The sequence below is a fragment of the Bos indicus x Bos taurus genome, chromosome 15, assembly GCF_003369695.1.
Source record: "Bos indicus x Bos taurus breed Angus x Brahman F1 hybrid chromosome 15, Bos_hybrid_MaternalHap_v2.0, whole genome shotgun sequence".
NCBI lineage: Eukaryota > Metazoa > Chordata > Mammalia > Artiodactyla > Bovidae > Bos > Bos indicus x Bos taurus.
Genome location: NC_040090.1, coordinates 19,818,122 through 19,844,840, shown reverse-complemented (window position 1 = coordinate 19,844,840; position 26,719 = coordinate 19,818,122). Strand labels below are relative to the sequence as shown.

Below are 26,719 nucleotides of genomic sequence, written 5' to 3'. Positions count from 1 at the left end.
AAAATAAATTCCTAGCTTGAATCATGCCATTAATTAATGGGCTCTTCTAGATGATCTGGAGAAGGAAATGGCAACCCACTGTGGTATTCTTGCCTCGAGAATCCCACGGACAGAGGAGCCTGGCAGGCTACAGTCCATGGGGTTGCAAGAGTCGGACATGACTTAGCTACTTAACAGCCACCACCACCTAGATGATCAGGGCTTCCCAGGTGGCGCTAGTGATAAAGAACCTGCTTGCAGGAGACATGAGACATGGGTTCGATCCCTGGGTTGGGAAAATCCCCTGGAGAAGGGCATGGCAACCCACTCCAGTATTCTTGCCTGGAGAATCCCTTGGACAGAGGAGCCTGGTGGTCCATAGGGTCACAAAGAGTCAGACACGACTGAAGCGACTGCGTGCACTAGATGGATCAATTTTGTGCTCTCATGTTACAGAGGAGGAACCTGGGACCCAGGCAGAAAAAGTGATTTACTTCACATATAAAAGGAAGAAGGTGGGAGAACCATGGCTAGAATCCAGATGCCCTGGCCCATGTGTGATGTTTTGCTACTTCCCCCAAATATGACCTTTGTTGTACATTAATATTATCTTTGAGTTCATTGAAATAGATAAGATCACACCAGAGTCGAGTACATATCAGAGAATACTTTGTGTTACTCTGTTCTGTTAATGGCTTTCAAGCAAAGTTATCTATTTGTCCATATAGTGGCTTTAAGTAAGCCCAGGAGCTGCAACATTCTCTGGCTTTTGTATTCACAGAATAAAGTTATTCTTTTGCTTTCTATTTGTTTTGATATTATAAAGTTACTTTCATTGTTCAGCACTATTAAAATTCTCTAAAGTTGTAATTAAAGCTATTAAATAATCTTCACCTTTGTTATTAATTTTCTTTTTTTCCCCAGTAGTTCTTCTGGCACTGATTTAAATTATGTATTTTTACCTGTAGCACTTTTTCTTGGGGAATTCATTCTTATAGAGACTGAATGTTTTGAAGATGGGAACTACTTGATGTAGGTTGGTATGAAAAATAACCAAAGTTTCAGAACTCTGAATAAAGGTGTGTCTCTTACCATTCAAGCAATTTAGCCAACAAATTCATCCTTCTGAAATAGGTTTAGAATTAAATTATTCATTATTCAGAGCTTCCCCAGTGGCTCAGTGGTGAAGAACCTGCCTGCCAGTGCAGGAGATTACAGGCTCAATCCCTGTTCTGGGAAGACCCCACATGCCGCAAAGAAACGAAGCCCGTGTGCATAGCTATTGAACCTGTGCTCTGGAGCCCACAGAGCCCTTGTGCTCAGAGCACCTGCTGAGCCCTTGAGCCGCACCTCCTGAACCCAGTGTGCCCTAGAGCCTGTGCTCTGCAACAGCAGAAGCCACTGCAATGAGAAGCCTGTGTGTGCACCGCACCTGGAGAGTAGCCCCTGCTTGCCACAACCGGAGCAAAGCCTTCACAGCAACAAAGACCCAGCATAGCCAAAATAATAAATAAATAAAATTATTAAAAATCACTCAATATTCAACATAGTTTGAGAGGAAATAGATTTTAATGAAGTCTCTGTAATAGAGATGTTGATTTCTATATGACATGTATTTATCATTGATTATTTCTATTTTTGAAAAAAGCCAGGATTTCAGGCTCAATTACAGGTCATTTACAGCCCAACCAGTGTGCCACAAGAAACATTTAATTTCTCTTGGTATTTGTAAAGAGTCAACAAAACATGCTACTATTTCACTGGTAATGGTTCTAACAGTTGTTTACTGTGAAAATAATAGTGTTAACAATTCAGGGTAGAAGAGGGAATTGTATGTTATTTATTCTGCAGATAATAGTGTGTGTTTTTAAGTTCAAGAAGCTGTATATTGATCCTGGAGCAAGAAGCATGGAAAATCACAAGCTAGATAAACTTGTGACTTCAGGAGAGCTGTTCTTTCTTTATGGGCCACCAGACAAGGAGAGATAGTTTTCCATTCCTTAAAAAGTCTTCATTTTTGTGGTTTTCCCTTGGTCATTCAGACTAGCCCATTCCAACCCTTAGCATCAGAAAGTTCTGTAGAGGCTGCTGCTTCATTGTCAGACTCTCCTCGAATTTCCTCCCTGCCCACCTCTAAACACACACATACACACACACACACACACACACACACACACACACACACCCCAGCAGTAACAGGTGTGAAATCCATTTCTCAGTGATACTTAACTATGGAAGGAAACCTCAGATCTTTTTCCAAAAAGGTAGATCATTGATTTTCAAACTTGGAGAACTCGTGGACTAGTAAAATGAAGATGTTTGGAAGTCTAGTTTAGATTGGTGAACTTTTAATTTTGTCAAGTAAGGGTATGAACAAAACTATAGCTACACCTGCTATCATATAGAAAAGAAAATCTTGACACCCAAAATGGAGGATTGTCCTTTAGACCCAGAGAGGCAATTGGTGATCACACACACAAATACATACAAAAGGAGATTAATATGAGGATTTGGCTCATGTGTTTATGAAGGTTGAGAAGTTCTACTACCTGGAAATCTAGAGACCCACAGGGAAACCCATGGAATAATTTGAGGCAGAATTCAAAGACCTGAGAACCAGGGGAGCAGATGGTGTATCTCCTAATCCAAGGACAGGAGACCCATGTCCTGCCTCAAACAGGCAGGAAGGGATGAAATCCTGCCTTGTTCAGTTCGGATATTGTGTTGGACTGTAGAAAATGTCCAGTAAGTGCTAGGGTCTGGCATACCTCAGATACTCAGCAGATGTATTGAATGAATGTAATAGAAATGGTAAGTTTCATGCTGTGGTTTTATAGGATATTATAATATTTATTACTTTTGTTCGACTGTGCTGGGTCTTAATTGTGGCACGTCGGGTCTTTAGTTGCAGCATTCAAACTCTTAGTTGTGGCATGTGGATTCCCTGACCAGGGATTGAACCTGGGCCCCCTTCATTGGGAGCTTGGAGTCTTAGCCACTGGACCACCAGGGAAGCCCCTGTGGTAGGACACTTTGTTGACTCTTGTCTTTCAGGTAGGTGGCAGTCAGGCAGAAACACAACATCTCCTCCCTGCCTCCCACCAACTGGTGTGTACTCAGTCAGTCCTAGCTTCTCCTGGAGAAGAGTTAGATCTAATTTATTGGGTAGGCCAGGTGTAGAGAGTACCAGCATTCTGGTTGCCTGTTGTGGGCACCTCTTCTTTGGTCCACACACCTCTAAACTTGGTTGCTAGCCACAGATTGGCCTGTAGGAGACTGGAAGGATAAAGGAAAGTCCCATTGCCAATACTGAAAAATCGTGTCTAATGATTTTGTTTATTATTTGGTAAGCCAAGGTATTAAGAGATAGCACTGGAAAATCTGTTGGTGAAATAAATTTAAATTTAGTCTTTAAATTTAGATAGATCTTATGATTTTATCCCAAATGAGAGAAAATGTGGTCTCAGTTAGAAATGTCTAAATCAAAGAATTAAAAAAAAATGCTATCTTGATAGGGTCACTTGTATAAACACTAAAGACAAATCAACTATGAATGGAAATGATGTTCTATGACAATATTGGCTATGTTTTTGAATTTTGGTGCTTCTACAAAGCACATGAAAATTCTTTACTTAGAATAAAGATTTTCTTTTCTGTCTTAGAGGCAATTGGCTTGATCGTTTTTCAGTCCTGATAGAATTGATCTATAATTTCTTCTTTAAGAATCTGAATAAATCCTAAAATAGAGATATTCACATTAATGAAGTTAGACATCTGCAGTAAACATATGCCTAAATCAGTGACATCAATGACTATGAATTGAGTCAGTAATAATATTTGTATTAATATTGGCAACTTATTCTGCTTCTGTGGTCTCCACATAGATACTTGTAGGTTTTTAGTGTCTCATTGTAAGAAAAACATCAGTATCCATGAAGCATCACACAGCCTTTTCCAGTAGAGCATTCATTTTTTAAAATATGTCTCGTGTCAGAGGGGAAAACAATCAAATTATTGATATTATTATTTTACCTAACTTAATGCCCCAGGAAGGCATTAGAGCCAATCAGTATAATAATGAGGGTCCTTTCCATTAGTGACAGCACTTTACTGATTTCCTAGTGCTCACGTTTGTGTTATCTCAGTGATGTGCATCAATAAAGGAGTTTGCGAATAAGTCTGATAACATACACTGTGAAACAAGCAAACAGAATCTGTCAGCTATATAATGACCAAGAGTTTGTTTTCTGATTCCTTAATAAATTCAGTCCACCCGTCAGTTTCTCTTCGGTTTTTCTCTCTGTCTGAAATTGCTCAAGGGCAACAACTTTAAATTCTGCAATGATCTAAGCTGGGATTCCATCAAAGTGTTCTTCAGTTGGGTTTATTAACTGGTATCAGGTAAAAAAAAAAAAAGAAGAAAAATTCCACAGTCAACTAGCTTTAGTATTTTACGGTAAAGAATCTGACTTCAATGCAGGAAACCCAGATTTGATCCCTGGGTCAGGAAGATCCCCTGGCGAAGGGAATGGCTACCCACTCCATTATTCTTGCCTGGAGAATTCTATGGATGGAGGAACCTGGGGGGCTACAGTCCATGGGGTCGCAAAGAGTTGACACGACAGCGATTAATACTTCACTTCAGATGAAACAGAACTTTTGCTTATTACACACTTTTCAAAATCTTCAGTGTACTTGTCTGTAAATCTGGGAATCTCCCACAAGAAATTTTCTGAACTTCTTTTTTTTTGCCACTGATACTTCTTTTTTCTCTCTCTCTCTAAAAAAAATTTTTTTAACACCAAAAATATTTTGTATCAGGGTAATGCCAATTAACAATGTTATGATAGTTTCAGGTAAACAGTGAAGGGACTCAGCCATACATACACATGCATCCGTTCTCCCCTCAAACTCTCCCATCCTGGCTGGCACATAACATTGAGCAGAGTTCCAAGTGCTATACAATAGGGTTTTGTTGGTTATCCATTTTAAATGTAGCAGTGTGTACATGACCTTCCCAGAGTCTTAGCTATCTCTTCCCCCTGGCAGCCATGAGTTAGTTGTCTAAGTCTGTGAGTCTGCTTCTGTTTTGTAAGTAATTGCATTTGTATCATTTCTTTTTATATTCTATATATAAGGGATGTCATATGATATTTCTCCTTCTCTGACTTACTCCACTCAGCATGATACTCGCTAGGTCCATCCACGTTGCTGAAAATGGCCTTATTTCATTCTTTTTAACATATATATATATTGGGCTTCTCTTGTGGCTCAGCTGGTAAAGAATCCGCCTGGAATGTGGGAGACCTGGATTCGATCCCTGGGTTGGGAAGATCCCCTGGAGAGGGGAAAGGCTACGCACTCCAGTATTTTGGCCTGGAGAATTCTATGGACTGTATAGTCCATGCGGTTACAAAGAGTTGGGCATGACTGAGCGACTTTCACTTCACTTCACTTATATGTGTATGTATGTGCACCCCATCTTCTCTATCCATTCCTCTGTCAATGGACATTTAGGTTATTTCCATGTCTTGGCCATTGTAAACAGTGTTGCAATGAACATTGGGATGCATGTATCTTTTTGTTTTTCTCTGGATATGTGCCCAGGAGTGGGGATTGCAGGGTCATATGGTAGCTTTATTTTTAGTTATTTAAGGAACCTCCATACTGTTCTCCATACTACCTGTACCAGTTTACATTCCCACCAACAGTGCAGAAGGGTTCCCTTCTCTCCACATCCTTTCCAGCATTTATTGTTTGTGAATGAATTTTTTGATGATAACCATTCTGACTGGTGTGAGGTGATATCTCATTGTAGTTTTGATTTGCATTTCTCTAATAACTAGTGATGTTGAACATCTTCTCATGTGCCTATTGGCCATCTGTATGTCCTTTTTAGAGAAATGTCCTGAACATTTTTGAATAAAGAATCTTTTTTTCCCTCAAATCCTTGCATGGGACCAGTATTTATTGGAACAGATGTTGGAACATGGTTGTTATTTGGTTGCTAAGACATGTCTGAATCTTTGCGACCACATGGACTGTAACCCGCCAGGCTCCCGTGTCCATGGGATTTTCCAGGCAAGAATACTGGAATGGGTTGCCATTTCCTTCTCCAGGAGTTTTCCCCAATCCACGGATCAAACCTGCGTCTCCTGAGTCTCCTGCATTGGCAGGCAGATTCTTAACTGCTGAGTTACCCAGGAAGCCTTATCTTTGCTTTTTTCTCAGTTTTAGAGAATGTTGAGTTGTCTAGATATCTGTAGTATTATTTTCATATAAATTTAACAAAATATCCTATGAGATACAACATGAATGAGAAGGACTCTGCCTATCATGAACTACAAGGCAGATGGTACAGAGTTGAGGTGGAAAACATTGAGTCCAGAGTTTGCCTACAGTCATAATATCTGGTCTTTAAATTCAGGGAAGAGTTTAACATTCTCCTTTTGTGTGTATGGGTGTTTTGTGCATATACTTGTGAGTGTGTTTATGTTGACTATCACAAAACCTTATACAATTTTAGTATTTATTAATTCTTATGTATTATATACTTTATTTATATATATACATAATTTTAATATAAATCTATCTTGGTGTGCACATAGATTTCTATTTTTCACTGTTATGTTCTTCCTGTCCCCCACATATACACATTTTTGCTTGGCTTCCCTGTATTCATTTACATATTTTGATCGGTGTTTATTTGTTTAATATATCTTTATTGGATTTTGGTGTTAAGGCATTACTGATTTCATAAAACAAGTGGGGACATTTTCATATATTTCAAAGGCCTGAGTTAGTTTAATAATGTTAGAATTACCTGTTTGTTTTTTTTAAGTTTTTTAAAGTTAGATATCTCTCACCTGAATATATCTAGTTCGGGTGCCTTTTTTCATAGTGGCTCACTTTTTGTGTATTAATTTGTCTGTTTGAATTTTTCATTTTTGGTTTAATATTGGTTATCAATTTTTTTCTCATATATTAAGTGAATTGTTGTTTAGTTGCTAAGTCATGTCTGACTCTAGTAACCCCATGGATTTTGAGCCCACCAGTGTCCTCTGTCCATAGGGTTTCCCAGGTAAGAATACTGGAGTGGATTAAGTATTAATAAATACATAAATTATTAATTTTAAAATTTGATATAAATATATGAGTTGCTCTTGCTCTGTCTCTGCCTTCTTCTTAGCATCTCAGCTATAGCTGTAGTTGGATTTGTAAGGAATCTTATTGGGAAAGTGTTCATTTTGAAACCATGCTGAATTAATCATCTTCAAAACCACATTCTTGACTGTGGAAATATGTTGACTTCAGGGGAGACATCTAATGCAGAAGCTTTGTGAATCTTACTAAAGCTAAGAAAGCCAGATGGATTGCTCAGGTACTCATTGGAGAATTATGGCCGGATAAAAGAGATTCATTGTAAGAAACGAGAACTATTCCTGAGAAGACAGAATACGTTTACCCAGAAAAGTGAGAGTATAAGAATTTATTTTTATCATAGTTCAGAAAAAATGTATATCCCTGAAACCTCTCAGCTGGAGTTTGTGCCCCTTGATGATAATCAAAACAAGTAACATTTTGACTGCTAATCACATAAAGTAAAAGTAAAGTAAAAAGTCACTCAGTCGTGTCTGACTCTTTGCGACCCCGTGGACTATAGCCTATCAGGCTCCTCCGTCCATGGGATTCTCCAGGTAAGGATACTGGAGTGGGTTGCCATTTCCTTCTCCAGGGGAGAAGTTACTGCTGCTGCTAAGTCACTTCAGTCGTGTCCAACTCTGTGCGACCCCATAGATGGCAGCCCACCAGGCTCCCCCGTCCCTGGGATTCTCCAGGCAAGAACACTGGAGTGGGTTGCCATTTCCTTCTCCAATGCCCCCAGGATACATTTCAAATACTCTACATGGATCAATGCCTTTAAGCCTCAAAACAGCCTGCGAGACAGCAATTATTACCATCTTCATCCTAGAAAGGAGGAAACAGGCCAGAGATGTACATCACTTGCCTAAGTTTACACAGCTAGAACAAGGCCATCAGCTGCTTTGTCTGCAGGCCCCTCCTCCTAAGCCACCTTACCAGTGAGATTACAGTTTGTTCATCTTTGTAAGACAATCAGATAAAGCATTCAATGCGTGCTTGTGAGATAAATGGTAAAGTAATGAGCTAATAATTGAGATAACTGGCTGTAATACTAAGCAGAAAGGGAAAAGTACTCCTATAGAGCTAAAAATAAAGAGTTGTGGGAATAGTACATCTTAATTATGGGACTGTCTCTTAGGAAGGGTTTACATTGAAACCTTTCAACATGGGGAAGACTAGTAATATGTTGTCTTTTTGCTCAACTCTCTAAGCTCCTGTTGGAACCAGTCTGTTGTTCCATGTCCAGTTCTAACTGTTGCTTCTTGGCCTGCATACAGATTTCTCAGGAGGCAGGTCAGGTGGTTTGGTATTCCTATCTCTTTCAGAATTTTCCACAATTTGTTGTGATCCACACAGTCAAAGGCTTTGGCATAATCAATAAAACAGAAGTAGATGTTTTTCTGGAACTCTCTTGCTTTTTCAATGATCCAACAGATGTTGTCAATTTGATCTCTGGTTTCTCTGCCTTTTCTAAATCCAGCTTGAACATTTGGAAGTTCACAGTTCACATACTGTTGAAGCCTAGCTTGGAGAATTTTGAGCATTACTTTGCTAGCATCTGAGATGAGTGCAATTGTGCAGTAGTTTGACCATTCTCTGGCATTACCTTTCTTTGGGATTGGAGTGAAAACTGCCCTTTTCCAGTCCTGTGGCCACTGCTGAGTTTTCCAAATTTGCTGGCATATTGAGTGCAGCACTTTCACAGCATCATCTTTTAGGATTTGAAATAGCTCAACTGGAATTCCATGACCTCCACTAGCTTTGTTTGTAGTGATGCTTTCTAAGGCCCACTTGACTTCGAATTCCAGGATGTCTAGCTGTAGGTGAGTGATCACACTATCGTAACTATCTGGATCATGAATATCTTTTTTGTATAGTTCTGTGTATTCTTGCCACCTCTTCTTAATATCTTCTGTTTCTGTTAGGCCCATACCATTTCTGTCCTTTATTGTGCCCTTCTTTGCATGAAAAGTTCCCTTGGTATCTCTAATTTTCTTGAAGAGATCTCCTTTCCCATTCTGTTGTTTTTGTCTATTTCTTTGCACTGATCACTGAGGAACGCTTTCTTATCTCTCTTTGCTATTCTTTGTAACTCTTCATTCAAATGGGTATATCTTTCATTTTCTCCTTTGCCTTTCGCTTTTCTTCTTTTCATAGCTATTTGTAAGACCTCCTCAGACAATCATTTTGCCTTTTTTGCATTTCTTTTTCTTGGGGGTGGTCTCGATCACTGCCTCTTATAAAATGTCATGAACCTCCATCCATAGTTCTTCAAGCACTCTATGAGATCTAACCCCTTGACTCTATTTGTCACTTCCACTTTATAATCATAATGGATTTGATTTAGGTCATACTTGAATGGTCTAGTGGTTTTCCCTACTTTCTTCAAATTAAGTCTGAATTTGGCAGTAAAGAGTTCATAATCTGAGCCACAGTCAGCTCCTGGTCTTGTCTTTGCTGACTGTATAGAGCTTCTCCATCTTTGGCTGCAAAGAATACATCAATCTGATTTTGGTATTGACCATCTGGTGAGTCCATGTGTAGAATCTTCTCTTGTGTTGTTGGAAGAGGCTGTTTGCTATGACCAGTGCTTCTCTTGGCAAAACTCTGTTAGTCTTTGCCCTGCTTCATTCTGTACTCCTAGGCCAAATTTGCTTGTTATTCCAGGTGTTTCTTGACTTCTTACTTTTGCATTCCAGTCCCCTATAATGAAAAGGACATCTTTTTTGGGTGTTAGTTCTAGAAGGTCTTGTAGGTCTTCATAGAACTGTTCAGCTTCAGCTTCTTCAGCATTATTGATTGGGGCATAGACTTGGATTACTGTGATATTGAATGGTTTGCCTTGGAGACTAACAGATCATTCTGTTGTTTTTGAGATTGCATTTAAGTACTGCATTTTGGACTCTTTTGTTGACTATGATGGCTACTCCATTTCTTCTAAGGGATTCTTGCCCACAGTAGTAGATATAATGGTCATCTGAGTTAAATTCGCCCATTCCAGTCCATTTTAGTTCGCTAATTCCTAGAATGTCAACATTTACTCTTGCCATCTCCTGTTTGACCACTTCCAATTTGCCTTGATTCATGGACCTGACATTCCAGGTTCCTATGTAATATTGGTCTTTATAGCATTGGACTTTACTTCCATCACCAGTCACTTCCACAACTGGGTTTTGTTTTTGCTTTGGCTCCATCCCTTCATTCATTCTGGAGTTATTTCTCCACTGATCTCCAGTAGCATATTGGGCACCTACCAAGGTGGGGAGTTCATCTTTCCATGTCCTATCTTTTTGCCTTTTCATACTGTTCATGAGGTTCTCAGGCAAGAATACTGAAGTGGTTTGCCATTTCTTTCTCCAGTGGACCACGTTTTGTCAGAACTCTCCACCATGACCCGTCCATCTTGGGTGGCCCTACACGGCATGCCTCATAGTTTCATTGAATTAGATAAGGCTGTGGTCCATGTGACCGTCAAGGCTGTATATTGTTACCCTGCTTATTTAACTTATATGCAGAGTACATCATGAGAAATGCTGGACTGGATGAAGCACAAGCTGGAGTCAAGACTGCCAGGGGAAATATCAATAACCTCAGATATTCAGATGACACCAGACTTATGGCAGAAAGCGAAAAAGAACTAAAGAGCCTCTTTATGAAAGTGAAAGAGGAGAGTGGAAAAGTTGGCTTAAAGCTCAACATTCAGAAAACTAAGATCATGGCATCTGGTCCTATTGTTTCATGGTAAATAAATGGGAAAACAGTGGAAACAGTGACAGACGTTATTTTGGGGGCTCCAAAAATTACTGCAGGTGGTGACTGCAGCCATGAAATTAAGACACTTGCTCCTTGGAAGAAAAGTTATGACCAACCTAGACAGTATATTAAAAAGCAGAGACATTACTTTGCCAGCAAAGGTCCATTTAGTCAAAGCTATGGTTTTTCCAGTAGCCATGTATGGATGTGAGTTGGACTATAAAGAAAGTTGAGCACTGAAAAATTGATGCTTTTGAATGGTGGTGTTGGAGAAGACTCTTGAGAGTCCCTTGGACTGCAAGGAGATCCAACCAGTCCATCCTAAAGGAAATTAGTCCTGAATATTTATTGGAAGGACAGATGCTGAAGCTGAAACTCCAATACTTTGGCCACCAGATGAAGAACTGATTCACTTGAAAAGACCCTGATGCTGGGAAAGATTGAAAGCAGGAAGAGAAGGGGATGACAGGGGATAATATGGTTGGATGGCATCACTAACTCAATGGACATGAGTTTGAGTAAACTCTGGGAGTTGGCGAAGGACAGGGATGTCTGGCGAGCTGCAGTCCATGAGGTCGTAAAGAGTCAGACAAGACTGAGTTACTGAACTGAACTGAACTAAGTTCCTGTTTCTGCGTTTCTTTAGGTACAGAATTCCCTAGATCTCCAGTGCATGCATGGGTATTGTGTGCTGAGTCACTTCAGTCGTGTCCTTCTCTTTGTGACCCCATGGACTGTATCCCTTCAGGCTCCTCTGTCCATGGGATTCTCCAGGGAAGAGTACTGGAGTGGGTAGCCATTTTCCCCTCCAGGGGATCTTCCCGACCCAGGGATCAAACCCACGTCTCCTGCATCGCAGGTGGATACTTTACCCACTGAGCCACCTGGGCAGCCCTAGATCTCCAGTATTTCTTGCCTAATGGATTTAAATGGTCTCAACCTCCCTTGAGGTCATTAGAGTGAAATGCTAAAAAAATACGAAAATTTGGAAAGGTTTGCCAGTTAAGGTTGTCCTAATTACTGGTCAGTTATTGGAGAAGGTCAGTTATACTGGTGAAGGTCAGTTACTGGTGGTTCATTGTGTTTTCTGTCATGGAGTTAGGCCATCATGAGGTTTTTAAACTTATAAATGACCCTATCTGAGAGATCAGAAGGATGCTAAGGTGTAGGGGGAGGAGAGAAATTCCAAGTCTCATTGATTTATTTCTCTTGATGCAGATGTTCTTCTATATGTGTGGTGTCCTAGTCCATAAGAGGAGGTCATCGTGTCTGTCCCATCTGCTACACACGGGCAGTGATGACAGAATTGGAAGGCGATGAGGCCTTTGTTTATAATACTGAAAATTTATGAACAACCTGTATCCTAACAGTTAGGGGATGGTTAAACAAATTATGATATCACATCTTAGTGGAAATAATTAGAGCCTTATCCAATATGGAAACATGCCTTAATACAATGCTATAATAGACAAGAAGCAGGTGCAAATTTGGATGTGCAGTGTAATCATAGGTCTGAAAACTGAGCAAACCCAAGCTTTTCCAAGAAAAAAGTCCATAAGTACAACTCACCACAGTATGAATCCTGGTTTTCTTGATTAACTGGACATGTACTTGGAGAAGGCTGAGGGTAGCATGGGGTTATTTTAGCTTGTCTTCTACTTTTCCATCTTCCATTTTCTGAATATTCTATAATGATCACATAGATCAAGGATTTTGAAAAAACAGTGAAATTTATTACTGCTATAAAGGGGGAAGATCAACTTTATTTTTAAACCTGTTTTACAAAGATTTGAAAGCAATAAACTTAAAGAAAAGAAGAAGAAAACAGCTGTGAAAGATCTTTGAAAGTTAAAATGCTTCTGTTGAAGAAGTAAACAGAACTTTCTCTTTGCTGGCATCACTTCAAGGAATGGCAATTTGATTCTATTAACTGGCGCATTTCGTTTTAAAAAGCCCCAAGAGAAATCATCTTAGGCAAGAATATCCCAGGCACCAAACAGGACTTCAGGGTGAGGGGTGGATGCTTCAGCATAGCAATGATGCTTAATCCATCTCTTTTGACCTTCTGGGTATCGAAGCTTGACAGGTCGCAATGATTTAGAGTGGTGCTCAGTAATGTTTGTTGAAGAGGCACCCAGGAGACAGACTCATCATCAGACAGGAAGGGGCAGCTACTGTGTGGGTTGCAGTCTGTTGCAGGTCCTCCTGGGAGGATGGAGTCCACCCTAGACCTGGAGAAGGAGGGAGACTTACCTTTTCCCATGTGGAATAGAGAGCCCTGGATCTGAGGTCAAGGGGGTGGAGTCGTGTGTGGCTATAAGGTAACTCTCAACATGACCTTAACCAAGGCAGCACTTGACCTCCCTGAACCTTGGTTTCTCCACCTGTAAAATGAGGGTAATAACAGGGACTGTGAGGAACAAGGTGGGATGAGGGTGTGACAGTATTATACAAACTATAAGCAGTTCCACAGTTATGTGGAGTCGTAACAGTACATGATTTGAAGGCATTTTAAGTTATGACTAGTGTTCAGGTCCCCTGAGGTGGCTTCTGAGTACATCCATGCCTACCCAGAACTCAACAGATAATAATAGCTAGCAGTGTGTGCCTGGCACTGTTCTAAGAACTTGACATGTGCTACCTCATTGTAATCCTTAAAACAATTTCATGGTACTGTGGGTGTCATAAAATAGGTACTGTGATTGTCTGTTGAGGAAACTGAGGCACAGAGAGGTTAAGTACCTCACCCAAGGTCACACAGTGAATGGAGGAGTGAGTAGGATTTGAATCCAGGCAGTCTGACGGAGGAGCCTGGTGGGCTGCAGTCCATGGGGTTGCTAAGAGTTGGACACGAACGAGCGACTTCACTTTTACTTTTTACTTTGATGCACTGGAGAAGGAAATGGCAGCCCACTCCAGTACTCTTGCCTGGACAATCCCATGGACAGAGGATCCTGGTAGGCTGCAGTCCATGGGGTTGCTAAGAGTCAGACACGACTGAGCGACTTCACTTTCACTTTTTACTTTCATGCATTGGAGAAGGAAATGGCAACCCACTCCAGTGTTCTTGCCTGGAGAATCCCAGGGACGGGGAAGCCTGGTGGGCTGATGTCTATGGGGTCTCACAGATCGGACGCGACTGAAGCGAGGTAGCAGGAGCAGCAGTCTGACTGTGGGGCCTGGTAGGAAGCTGCAGCTGTTTTTCTCTGACATACAAGGAAGATGAGTTTGGGGTATTTATTCGTTGATTGCCTTAGTTCCCTACATTTAAGAGCTGTTGAGGATCAGGCTTGCTTTCCTGTAAGTGCTCAGTGAGTCAGACTTGCTGGGAAGTGGGGAGCTGGACAGAGTAGATGATTTCTTGACCTTGGTTATAAATGCAACCATACTGCAGCATGTGTTAGGTCAACTAAGGAGGGCTGTCTTCTCCTCTGTGTTGCCAGCAGGCAGAAAGAGGAACAGTGCTGATTGGAAAAGGGTTATGGCTGGGTTACAAGAGTGGTTTTGAGGAAACCAGGAAGCAATACTGTGAACCTGAATTGAGGACACTCCGTAAGTAGCAGACTCTGAGGGCTCTGGAAACAGCCCTGACCAGGAGGCTGACACAGCCCTGGGGACTGAAGAGAGAGGCTCAGGTGAGGAGTGGCAGCAGCAGAGACGCTGCTCTACCCTGGGGGCGTCTGTGAGGTTAGAGTGTGCCCTGCACAGGCAGCAGCAGCATCACAGCCTGGGTCTGCATCTTATGTATAAGCACCAAGGATGATAAACGGGCGGTGCCAAGGGCCTCAGGAAGACAGAGGCCTGAGCAATTCATCATTGTGCATCTTGGTGTTCCCACGTGGGCCTCTGAGATCTGGGGAGATGAGGGAGGTGCTGCTGCTGCTGCTGCTGCTGCTGCTGCTGCTAAGTCGCTTCAGTCGTGTCCAACTCTGTGCGACCCCATAGACATTAGCCCACCAGGTTCCCCCGTCCCTGGGATTCTCCAGACAACACTGGAGTGGGTTGCCCTTTCCTTCTCCAACGCAGGAAAGTGAAAAGTGAAAGTGAAGTGACTCAGTTGTGTCCGACTCTTAGCGACCCCATGGACTGCAGCCCACCAGGCTCTTCCGTCCATGGGATTTTCCAAGCAAGAGTACTGGAGTGGGTTGCCATTGCCTTCTCCAGATGAGGGAGGTAGTTTTCACCATTTTGACATTAGTCAGTGATAGACTTTATGTTCAAATGTGGCTATTTTCTTAACTTTTGATGTTTTACCATGTTAGTGATCTGCTTCAGGGCTTCCTTGATGGCTCAGTGGATAAAGAATCTGCCTACAATGCAGAAGACGCAGGAGATGCGGGTTTAATCCCTGGGTTGGGAAGATCCCCTGGAGGAGGAAATGGCAACCCATTCCAGTATTATTGCCTGAAAAGTCCCACGGACAGAGGAATCTGGCGAGCTATAGTCTGTAGGGTCGCAAAGAATCAGACACGACTGAGCACACACATTGGCATTGGCTGGACTCTTAGTTCAAGGCTAAGTTCAGCTGTTCTGGGACTGACTTCCTGCAGACTTGCTGAGCAACAGAAGCCCTTGACTTAATCTGTGCATGCAAGCTCATGCCTGTTATTATCGTCTGATACTTGGAGAGGAGTGACATCACTTTCCTGAGGCTCCATGAGAGCCATGGTTTTATTTAAACCTGGCTCAGATAAACTTGGTTTAAAATGGGTTTGTGTCAGTTGTCAGCTGAGTAGCATTTGTATAATCACTCATTCTTGGTGCCTTGAGAAGGAAAGAACTGATTCAAGTTAACTCTTCAGTATTTTGAGGGTTTCCTTTGTTTGCTTTCACTCATTCCCAACGTAAGTTGATTTCTGCTCTTTGTCTTTCTTCATCCAGAAGCTCCTTAAATCTCAAGCATCTGAACTACTTCACTTTACAGTTCTTGAGATTACCAGTCCCTTTGTGGGAAACGCTGTCCAAGCAGAAAGTAAATGTTTCCTTGTTCCTAGAAAGGGTGGTGTTTGTGTTTAGAAAGGATAGCCAGTCTGGGGCTTGTGCAGGAAGACGAAATTGCCTTTATCTCCCTCTGTAATGTGTGGGACATTGCTTTCTGTGCATTTTTTGAAGACCATTACCATATTTTCAGCAAAGAATAACTCATGTTATAAGGAAAGGGGAGATTGGAGAATCAGTGAGAGTTCACTGAGAAAAGTAAGAATTGAGTAATTTGATTAGACTAGTGTGCCTTTTTTCCCCCCTTGAAAATAGAATTTAAACAGATGAGTACAACCTGTTTCGTAGCAACCTTCCAGCATGTCTGGCGCTATTTGCCGCTGTGGCTTTGTTTCTGCTCTTGCAAAGCCTTGTGTTCTTTTCAAATAACTTCCTCTGCGTCTCAGGTACTGTGTTAGAATTTTTTATTTCACAGCTTGTTCTCTGTGATAGTCCAAGCATATTAATTCATGCTTCCTTTCTGCTGTCTTGATCACCCCTTCTCACCATCCTTTACACTATGCTTAAGCCATGGGCCCTCACACTCCATGTCCTCTTCCTACGGCCCCATATGCCCTTCCACAGCGCCTTCCTTCCTACCTGTATCAGTTTTCGATTGTTGACTAACTACCACAAACTTTACAGCTTAAAACAACACACATTTATGATCTCACAGTTTCCATGGGAGTTCCTCCTCCAGGTGATCTTCCTGACCCAGAGATTGAACATGCATCTCCTGCATTGGCAGTTGGGCTCTTTACCACTAGCGTCACCCGGGAAGCCTGGCTTTCTCAGTATGGCCCCTTAACTCATCGGTCCATCAAGGAGAGGGAGTCTGCTAGCAAGATATAATTGTATGGCTTATAAGCTGGTGGCTTAGTGGTAAAGAATCTGCCAGCTAATGCAGGAGATGTGGATTTGATCCCTGGGTCAGGAAGATCCCCTGGAGGAGGGCATGGCAACCCACTCTAGTATTCTTGCCTGGGAGATTCCACAGACAGAGAAGCCTGGTGGGCTACAGTCCATGGGGTTGCAGAGTTGGACATGACTTAGGGACTAAATAACAGCAGCAAGAAGGAAATCACAAGGGTGACAGCACGTCACCTTTGCCATAGGCTCTTGGTTAGAAGCAGGTCACAGGTTCTGCTCATGTGCCAAGAGAAGGGTCACACAAAAGCATGACCACCGAGAGAGAGGGAGCATGGGGTTGCCTTAGAGCCTGTCCAACTCACCACCTCCACCAGTCTTCTGCTTCACTTCCTTCTTTTGAGTGTGTTTCAATCTCTCTGTAATTTGGTTTTGCCTTACTTCTAATTTACTTTTCCTTCTTCTAAATATATACCACCTACCTCTCATTTCCCCCTCAAATTTTTTCTTCCCTTCTTCTCCTTCAATGATGCCTCTTTAATTAATATAGAAATATTTTTATTAGCATAGACAAAGTTCTAAAGTCTTGTGTATAAAGCAGAAGGCTTCTTAACTAGTTTTTGGCTTGTGAATCCTTTTAAGAATCTAATCAAGCGTATAGTAACTCACTCCCAGAAGTGAGGGACACAGCACTGTCCTGCTTCAGTTATTGTTTCTGCACAACATACCTCCCCAAACAAAGTGCTCGAAAACAACAACTATTTTGTTGTGCTCATGGTTTGAGGAATTCAGAGCACAGTGGGGATGACTTGTCTTTGCTTTTTGATGCCTGGGGCCTCTGTAGGGAAGATTCAAACAACCATGGTGATTCTGATGGTTGGGGGCTAGAATTATCCGGAGGCTTTTTCATTCACTTGTCTGTCCATGGGCTGAGATGACTGGGAAGCTTGGCTTAGCTGGGACTGTTGCCTGGAGTACTTACAGGGTTGGATCTCTCCACAGGGCTTGGGCTGCTCATAGAGTAGTGTTTGGGTTCCCGGAGGAATAGTAAAGGAGGATATGAAGGGGAACATTCCAAAGACCAAGCTGCTTTTTATGATGTTAGCTTCAGAGGCCGCATGGCATTACTTCTGTCACCCTCTAATTGGTTGAACAGTCTTAAGTCCAAGGGGATGTAGACTCTACCTCTCAATGAGAGGCATATAGGAGAATTTGCAGCCATTAGAAAAAAGATTACCACAAACACACACATTAAAAAAAATCTATTGTCCTGAACTCTGAGAATTGAAAGGGATCCAGAAGGATTATCCATTTCAATCTCCCACTGTGGCTTAGCTCCTCTTTACAACTTTTCTGTCATTGCATACCTGGACCACAGCAGGCATTTCCTTATTGGTCTCCTGTCGGCCACTCTTGCCTCGTGCGGTGCAGTCTGTTCTTCACCCTGTAACCAGAATGATTGTTTTGAAACACATTTGCTCCTGTACACCCCCCACCTTCACCTCCGTTCCTTCATACTCATCTTTGAACTAATGTCTGTGACACTCTGATGGTTTGATCATCAACTACCTTTTCAGCCGTATCTTGTGCCATGTCCACTCGTGTTCTCCTTGATCTCACTACGGTTACTAGAGTTGGACACGACTGACGTGACTTAGCAGCAGCCGCAGCATACTATTTATGCATCTTCCTGCGACAAGGTTTCTGCCAATGCTCGTCTCTACATGGAATGTTTTTCCCTACACTTATGGCTTGATTAACTTCTACTTATTCTTTGGATCTTGGCTTGATAGTTACTTTCTCAGTGATGTGCTTTCTGACCTCCCCCATCAGGTCACATCCTCTTATTGCCTGCTCTTAAGGACTATGTATCTTTCATCTGTAACATGTATCATTTTTATACTTGTGAGAATATTTGATTTAACTCCTTATCTCCCATAAGACTACGATGTCCATTCAGCCAGAGATCATGTATGTTTTTCATCATTTGTCTTTATGCCTTACATGCTGCTGCTAAGTCACTTCAGTCGTGTCCGACTCTGTGCGACCCCATAGATGGCAGCCCACCAGGCTCCCCTGTCCCTGGGATTCTCCAGGCAAGAACACTGGAGTGGGTTGCCATTTCCTTCTCCAATGCATGAAAGTGAAAAGTGAAAGTGAAGTCGCTCAGTCGTATCCGACTCTTAGCGACCCCACAGACTGCAGCCTACCAGGCTCCTCTGTCCATAGGATTTTCCAGGCAAGAGTACTGGAGCGGGGTGCCATTGCCTTCTCCATATGCCTTACATACAGACATTATAAATATTTTTCTTAAGTATGAAATATTTTTTTATTTTAGGAGTGAACAAATTTAATGCAGTCTAAGAATTTATCATTTTCTTGCTAGCCTACATTCCTGTTGTAGTTCATAATGAACTCCAGTCAACCCTACCTACAGGTAATATAAACTATCCTTAAAGGAAAGCTCCCACGTTCTGTGCTTATCCAGGTAATATGTGTATTAAAAGCAAGACTTTATATTTAATCTTAATTTATAATCTTCCTTCAATAATAATTTCAGTTAGTTAACATGTCTTTGAAGTATTTCTCTGGAGTTCTTAATATCACTTATTCTTTTGAATTTGCTATCATTTGCTAATTCAATGAGCATGTTTTCTTCTTTAGCTTTATATATATCATTGGGTTTTTTTTTTTTTTTTTGAGTAACCAACTTCTGAGGTCAAATATGTTTGAGAAATAAACTAAACATATTTCGTTAAATATGCTTGATCAATTTTGGCCAAAGTTTAAACCATCCAACATCAATTTGTTGAATTTTTGCTACATCCTACCTGACCTGCCTCTTGAGAAACCTATATGCAGGTCAGGAATAAACAATTAGAACTGGACATGGAACAACAGACTGGTTCCAAATAGGAAAAGCAGTATGTCAAGGCTGTATATTGTCACCCTGCTTATTTAACTTCTATGCGGAATACATCATAAGAAACGCTGGGCTGGAAGAAGCACAAGCTGGAATCAAGATTGCCGGGAGAAATATCAATCACCTCAGATATGCAGATGACACCACCCTTATGGCAGAAAGTGAAGAGGAACTCAAAAGCCTCTTGGTGAGAGTGAAAGAGGAGAGTAAAAAAGCTGGCTTAAAGCTCAACATTCAGAAAACTCAGATCCTGGTATCTGGTCCCATCACTTCATGGGAAATAGATGGGGAAACAGTGGAAACAGTGTCAGACTTTATTTTGGGGGGCTCCAAAATCACTGCAAATGGTGACTGCAGCCATGAAATTAAAAGACACTTACTCCTTGGAAGGAAAGTTGTGACCAACCTAGATAGCATATTCAAAAGCAGAGATGTTACTTTCCCAACAAAGGTCTGTCTAGTCAAGGCTATGTTTTTTCCAGTGGTCATGTATGGATGTGAGAGTTGGACTGTGAAGAAAGCTGAGCGCTGAAGAATTGATGCTTTTGAAGTGTGGTGTTGGAGAAGACTCCTGAGAGCCCCTTGGACTGCAAGGAGATCCAACCAGTCCATTCTAAAGGAGATCAGCCCTGGGTGTTCTTTTGGAAGGAATGATGCTAAAGCTGAAACTCCAGTACTTCGGCCACCTCATGCGAAGAGTTGACTCATTGGAAAAGACTTTGATGCTGGGAGGGATTGGGGGCAAGAGGAGAAGGGGACGACAGAGGATGAGATGGCTGGATGGTATCACTGACTTGATGGACGTGAGTCTGAGTGAACTCCGGGAGTTGGTGATGGACAGGGAGGCCTGGCGTGCTGCGATTCATGGGGTCGCAAAGAGTTGGACACGACTGAGCAACTGGACTGAACTGAACTGAGGTGCTCTTTTGTTTTCTGGATGATGGGACTCAGCCTTTATTTAAATGTTGATGTATATGGGAATATGTCCATTTAAGTTCCAAATCCACTCTGATACCAGTTTCTGAATAGGTTAGGGTAAGTTAGGTTATGCTACCATAACAAACAACTCCCAAATTTCAGTGATTTAAAAGAGCAAAAGCTTCTTTTTGGCTCATGCTACCTGTACACACTTTTACAAAGGCAGAGGGCCTTTGCTTATCATGGTCCCTAAGGGACCCAGGCTGGCGGACCTGCAAACATTTTGAATATTAGTACGTTCCTCCTCTTCCTCCTCCTCCTTCTTAACTAATTCCGATATAATATTGCTAGTTGTTTTGTTTTGTTTTTCCTCCAAAGAAAGCAAGTTCTGGACAGTCCTGCTCCAGTGTTTAAATGTTCTAGTTCAGAAGTGACACTTGTCACTTCTGCTCACAACTCATTGGCCAGAACTAATCATATGGCCCCACCCAACCCCAGAGGTATCCGGGAAGTGCAGTCCTTTTATGTGCTCTGAAGGTAGAGAGCCAGAAGCATATGATGAATAGCATTAATGACTGGTAGGTGTGAGTATAGCATACGCTTCTCAAAACTGTTAGCTTGTTGAAACTTTTCTTTATGAGACATCTTGGGACATTCTGTTTTGTAAGGGATAGCTTGGGAAACACTGGATTCTAGTCTAGAAACAGCAAGATTTAGCAGAGGCAAGTCCCACTAGAGACTGTTTCTTTATTTTAGCCTCCTCTGGTTGTGGCAATTCAGTTAATTATAAATCCCCTTGTAGTCATCCTCTAACACCCACTTCCCCTTCCTGTTTGTAAGATTTTTATGAAAGAGTTTGCAACAAATCTTTCTGAAAGCAAAAACTACTCTGCCTGTTGCATCCTTTTTGACTTAGAAGGGTACTTGCTTGTAACCAGTTTAATTTGGTATGACTCTTGAATCCGTGAGTTGAGCCCCTGGTTGAATTTATTTCAATGAGAGTACAGAAGAAGAAATCCTACATAGATTTCACCTGACATACAAGTAGTAAAAATGGATTCTAACGTGTTACTGGAAAATACCAAAATGCACAAACGACACTGGAAGGATGTTCTATTCACTCAGGTAAGTAGCCAGACAAGACTGCGTGACAAGTGTGAACCTGAGTCTAGGAGGTAAGCATCATGAACAAAAGGACCGAGACATGGCAGTAGCATCAGCCTTCCGTGTAAAATTGCAACCAATTTTATTTCCTTAGGCTGAGTGCGGTAACAGAAACACAATTTCCATAGCAAACCGTGAGACAGTTCCCAAGGAGTGCAGTTATCTTAATGAAATGCTGTGTAGACTTTTGGTCCTGTAGCTGTATATGCATTTGCTGATTATTTCTGTATAAAGGGAGGAAGCTTTGGGTCCCACACAAAGGAAGTTTTAGAGATTCTGATCTCATAATAAGGAGTCACAGAGGCTAAGTTTGCCCTTTGTCCTTAAACTGCTTCCAACTTAAAAAATGAAACTGAATATTTCAGAAGATCATCACTGTTTAGCTTTTGTGACTCAGTATATTTCATTTTCTAAAAGCTCAAGTATTTGAAGGTTTCGGCTTTGGTTGGTAGGTTTTCTGGGGGCAGGATAGCATGGAGCTGGAGTGAAGACTAGAACTGGTGGTTTGGAAAAGCAGTTAGGAAGAAGACACTGCAGTGGGAGTGAGGAAGCCTCGTGTCTGGACCTGCTTCTGTCCCTGATGGGTTATGTGGTTTCTGCCAATGGTGTCCCCTCTCTGGGCCATAGCGTCCTCTTTTGTTAAGCAAATAAGCAAACAAAAACACAGGGACTTAGATCCTATAATGACCATTCTAACGACTGCTCACTTGTTTAGTGATTTTTTTTTTTTAGTGTTTGTTTAGTGCTTTTCTTCTTGGGGAGCCCTTCCTTCCACCTTCGTGATGCCCTGTGTTCCTTCCAGTCACCCCATGGGGCAGTTGGAGTGTGCTTGTTGCCTTCACTCTTGCAACAACAGTTCACAGATACACACAACAGCTGCGGGTGGCTGGAGGGTGCACACAAGCCCAGGTCTTCTGACTTCAGCTCTTGGTTTGTCTGCTTCTACCAGATGGGTGTAACTTTAAAAAAAAATTTATTGGCTGTGTTGGGTGTTCATTGCTGCACATGGGCTTTCTCTAGCTAGGGCAAGCAGGGCCTACTCTTTCCTTGTGGTGCGTGGGCTTCTCGTTGCGGCAGCTTCTCCTTGCGGAGAACAGGCTCTAGGCACAAGAGCTTCAGTAGTTGTGGCACACGGGTTTAGTTGCCCCACGACAAGTGGGTCTTCCCGGACCAGGGATCAAACCCCTGTCCCCTGCATTGGCAGGCGAATTCTTAACCACTGGACCACCAGGGAAATCCCTGAGTCTAACTTTTTTTAGCCAATAGTGTAGAAAGCTCTAGGAGGTACCTCCTCTTTGTTATTTTTTATTTAAAACATTACTTAAGGGCACTGAACCCCCTCTGGGGTCATCAGCACCATCGGCACTGCTGTGGAAAGGGGATCAGAGAGGATCCTCAAGCAGGAGGTCCTCCCAAGCGTGGAATTCCCAGCTTTGCCTCCTCTCCCGCAGAGTCACATTTCATGCCCTGACTCCTCGCCTCTCCGCCTGCAGTTTTGCACATTTGCGCTGACAGTTCTGGTCTCTCTGCAGGTGCTGGTAGTGACACCAGGCCTTGGGAGAGCTGTCTGTGGTCCTGGGTGGGGTATGAACAGGTTTTCTCTTGGAAATAGCCTAATTTGAAGGAAATCCCCTTTGCTGTTTGACATGGTGTGAACCATAGCATCAGGAATCCTTTTAAATCCAACAAGATATTAATAAATCAGTCTCCTGGGTGCCATCTCTCCAAACACAGGCAACTTCAGTTGTTGCTCTTAAGATGCCCTAAGAATAAAAGATCTGCATTCAGACACACAATCCTTCCCTTTTGCACTGAGGATTCTCGGATGAGGTTTATTTTGGTGTCCTTAGCCACGGCAGGGAGCCATGTTCAGCTTTGGTTTTCTAGGCTGTGAGTTTCACAGTCCAACCCTTGTCGGTGAACAGATAAGAGATTTAAAACACACAAGTATCTTCCACATCTTTGCTTAAGCATCACCTCATCAGTGGCTATCTCTCACCAACGCTGCCGTGTAGGTAGCTGCAGCATCTATCTGTAATGACCTAAGTTATCGTTTGAATGTGTTTAATGAGTCTTAATGAATGTTTAATGGCGTGGAAGCTCTGTGAGGTCCAAGGGGTACTTCTCTTCCTACCCTTCTCTCCAGGACCTATGATTAGCCGAGGCCTGATGGCACGATATTTCATTTCACAGGAACGGACAACCAGCAGATTGCCGTCACCCTGACCCCAGAGTCATCTCCTCATGGGAGGCTGTTACCGATTTCACCAACATGGCCTTTCTCCGAAGTCCAGTCTTCCTCAGCAGTGGACAGAATTAAGCCTGGGCCTGGAGCGTCTCCTGACAACACGAGCTGGCCGCAGTCTGCCTGGACGGCCCTACCCAAGACACACCGCCGAGCTCGGGCCCACGGGGACTTCTCTCCTTCCCAAGGCAGCACACGCAGCGCCTCCCTCGAGCCTTCCAAGGATTCTGCCGAGACCCTGGTCCAGCCAAGACCTCCAGGGGGGAAAGAAGCGGCCGCCGTGTCAGGTTTGCCTCACACCAGCATGCCGCCCCCACTGCCCACCCTCCCGCCAGTGACGTCCTTCACTGCTGGCCTCCCGTTGCGGCCACCGCGGGTAGGGACTCCTTCCATTTCAGAACTACATTCCCCGAGGGCAGATGCTCTCCTCTCATCTTCATCTTCTTCATTGGCTCCCGACTCACCTCATTCCATCATCTTTTCTAAGGCAGCAGAGCAACCCACCAAAGTGCCTTTATTCCCCCACACAGCTCCAACTGACTCCTCCTCAAGTCAGAGCATAGTGAATCCCCTAAACCCATTTGCTGAGGAAATGGACCACGCTCCATCCAGAAATGCCCAGGATTTAATAGGCATCCCTCGTCTAGGTTTTTCCAGATCCTCCAGCCCAGCAGGGGGTCCTCACTCAGCGGGCTCCCCCTCACCTGAATTTTTGAGCTCCGTGGCAGACCTGGCCCCTTTGTCTCCCGCTCCCCCAGCCTCTGGAAGTCTTCAGCTTCCTGGTGGAAGGCCCTCATTGTTGATGTTGGAAGTGGCTCCAAGTCTTGCATCCACCCAGCCAACTGAAGCTGAGGTGGCTGAAAGAGCACATAATGGGGTGTCTCTGCCAACCTTGAAGAGTGCAGCAACCCATGAGGCATCCTCACTGGTCCAGACTGCAGAGTCAGTGGCAGTGGGAATGACCAGCCTGGAGGCAGCCCGTGCTCCAGCAAAGAACTCTGCTTACCCCCTGCATGTGTCAGCAACCCCAGAGAATTCCAAAGGGCCCACCCTTTCAGCGGAACACAAATCTTCCCCTTTGGCTCCTTCTCCTCTGCCTCTCACCACAGCTGACCAAGGACAAGAAGGCCCTTCTGGGGCAGTTCCCACATCCCCATCAAATGGCACAACGGCAGACTTCCCCTCCACGCCTGCCCCACTCCAGCTGGCATGGAGTCATGCCTCTCCATCCGCCGTGCCCCAAGTGCCAACTCCTCAAGAAGCAGGTAGTGATGGGTCCCCTCCCACAGCAGCTACAGACCTCCTCCTCTCAAGCACATTTCCTCATCGTCCTTCCATGACCTGGACATTTCCCCTGCAGAAGGAAGATAGCATGGCAACTGTTTTAAAGAAAAACGAAAAGGCAAATTTGACAGTTGCTCTCCAGACCCTTCCGAGTAAAGAGAGTCTAAGTCTTCACGCTGTAGGTGGATTCACCTCTGATTTCAGCACTGATCATGTCTCTACAGACACGACACCACCAGGAACCAGCCTCCTTCCTTCTGAATTACCTCCATCTTCCATGCCCTTCACACGAGCTACCCAGACTGTGTCCCCATCTCATAGTTTTTCCAGGACCAAGCCAGTGACTCACATAGCTGTGACAGACCATTCTGAGTTGCCAGTTTTGGCTTCCAAACAGGTGACAGCTTTTCCCTCCTCCAGTGAGGTCTATGATTTCTCAACAATGGGAGGCATGAGGAAGCCAGCAACCACAGATGTTTTCTGGAATTCTGTTGCAGCAGAAGCTGAGTCCCTTTCCACAGAACCCATGATGTCTGGCTGGCTGCAGCAAACAAATTATGATGTAAATGGGCACACAATTAACTCTACAAGTTGGGAAACTCACCCAGCTTCAGCCACTTCTCCTGGTGGTTTAAATTCCACTGCCAATACAATAAAATCTCAGGATTTCAAAGATAATGTTGGGCATTCAGTGACTGTGGAAGGTTTTAGCATCCAGGATCCAGGGTCTGGTATGAGCACCAACCAGCCCATCCAACAGTCAGATGTTACCATGGTTGGAAACCATACAGACTTCTTGTCCATAAACACTAACAACTACACCAGAGACTTCCAAACAGCTGAGATTGGATATTACCCACGTATAAGCCAACAAGCTGTGTCTCGTCCCCATCTACAGTCACCTGCCCACCCAACACATCCACTTGTGCTGAGCTCTCCAAGTCTGACTTCCACAGCTCGCTTGCCAGAAATGCTTTCAGATGAAACGGATACAAGTTTTCAAATCGCCGATGACATCTATCCATCTCCGGTGATAAATGCTTCCCCACCATTCCAGGATATCCTGAGGTTTCACTCTACCGCTGAATCGCCTTCTCTATCAACCAGTGCCTTATTCGGGACCCCGTCCAAAGCACCACGGGCTTCTCAGCGCCCTGAGAAATGGACAGGTGCAACCGCTAATGCAGGTAGTTTGTTTCCTGGTCCCTCCCAAGATAGAAATGTGACTGCTTCTGGGGCCAAAGCATCTTCAGGCTCAACACAAATACCTAGCTTTGCTCCAAAGGAGCAGATACGCCTGATTTTAGGATGATGAATGAGTTATTAGTCCAGATAGTCATGACCTTGATCTTCGGCCGACTTGATTTTTTGGAACGTATTCAGAATTTAAGTGTCTTTATTTCCACCCATAGCTTTGCTCTAAGTGGCATTCTCATTACGGTTAATTGACTTAATGAACCTAAAGC

The 26,719-nt window shown here is 43.2% G+C and overlaps 1 protein-coding gene across 3 annotated transcripts in view; it reads left to right on the top strand.

The window, feature by feature from the left end:
• Positions 1 to 26,719, top strand: part of KIAA1549L (KIAA1549 like) — a 314,269-nt gene that overhangs the window by 163,435 nt on the left and 124,115 nt on the right. Inside the window, exon 2 of one of the 3 annotated variants that reach the window (XM_027562705.1) lies at positions 23,918 to 24,256. In XM_027562705.1, the coding sequence (XP_027418506.1) occupies positions 23,918 to 24,256 (339 nt within the window). Of the gene's footprint in view, positions 1 to 23,917; positions 24,257 to 24,340; positions 26,441 to 26,719 lie in introns of those variants that run through there. The other 2 variants (XM_027562704.1, XM_027562703.1) reach the window with 2 other exon arrangements.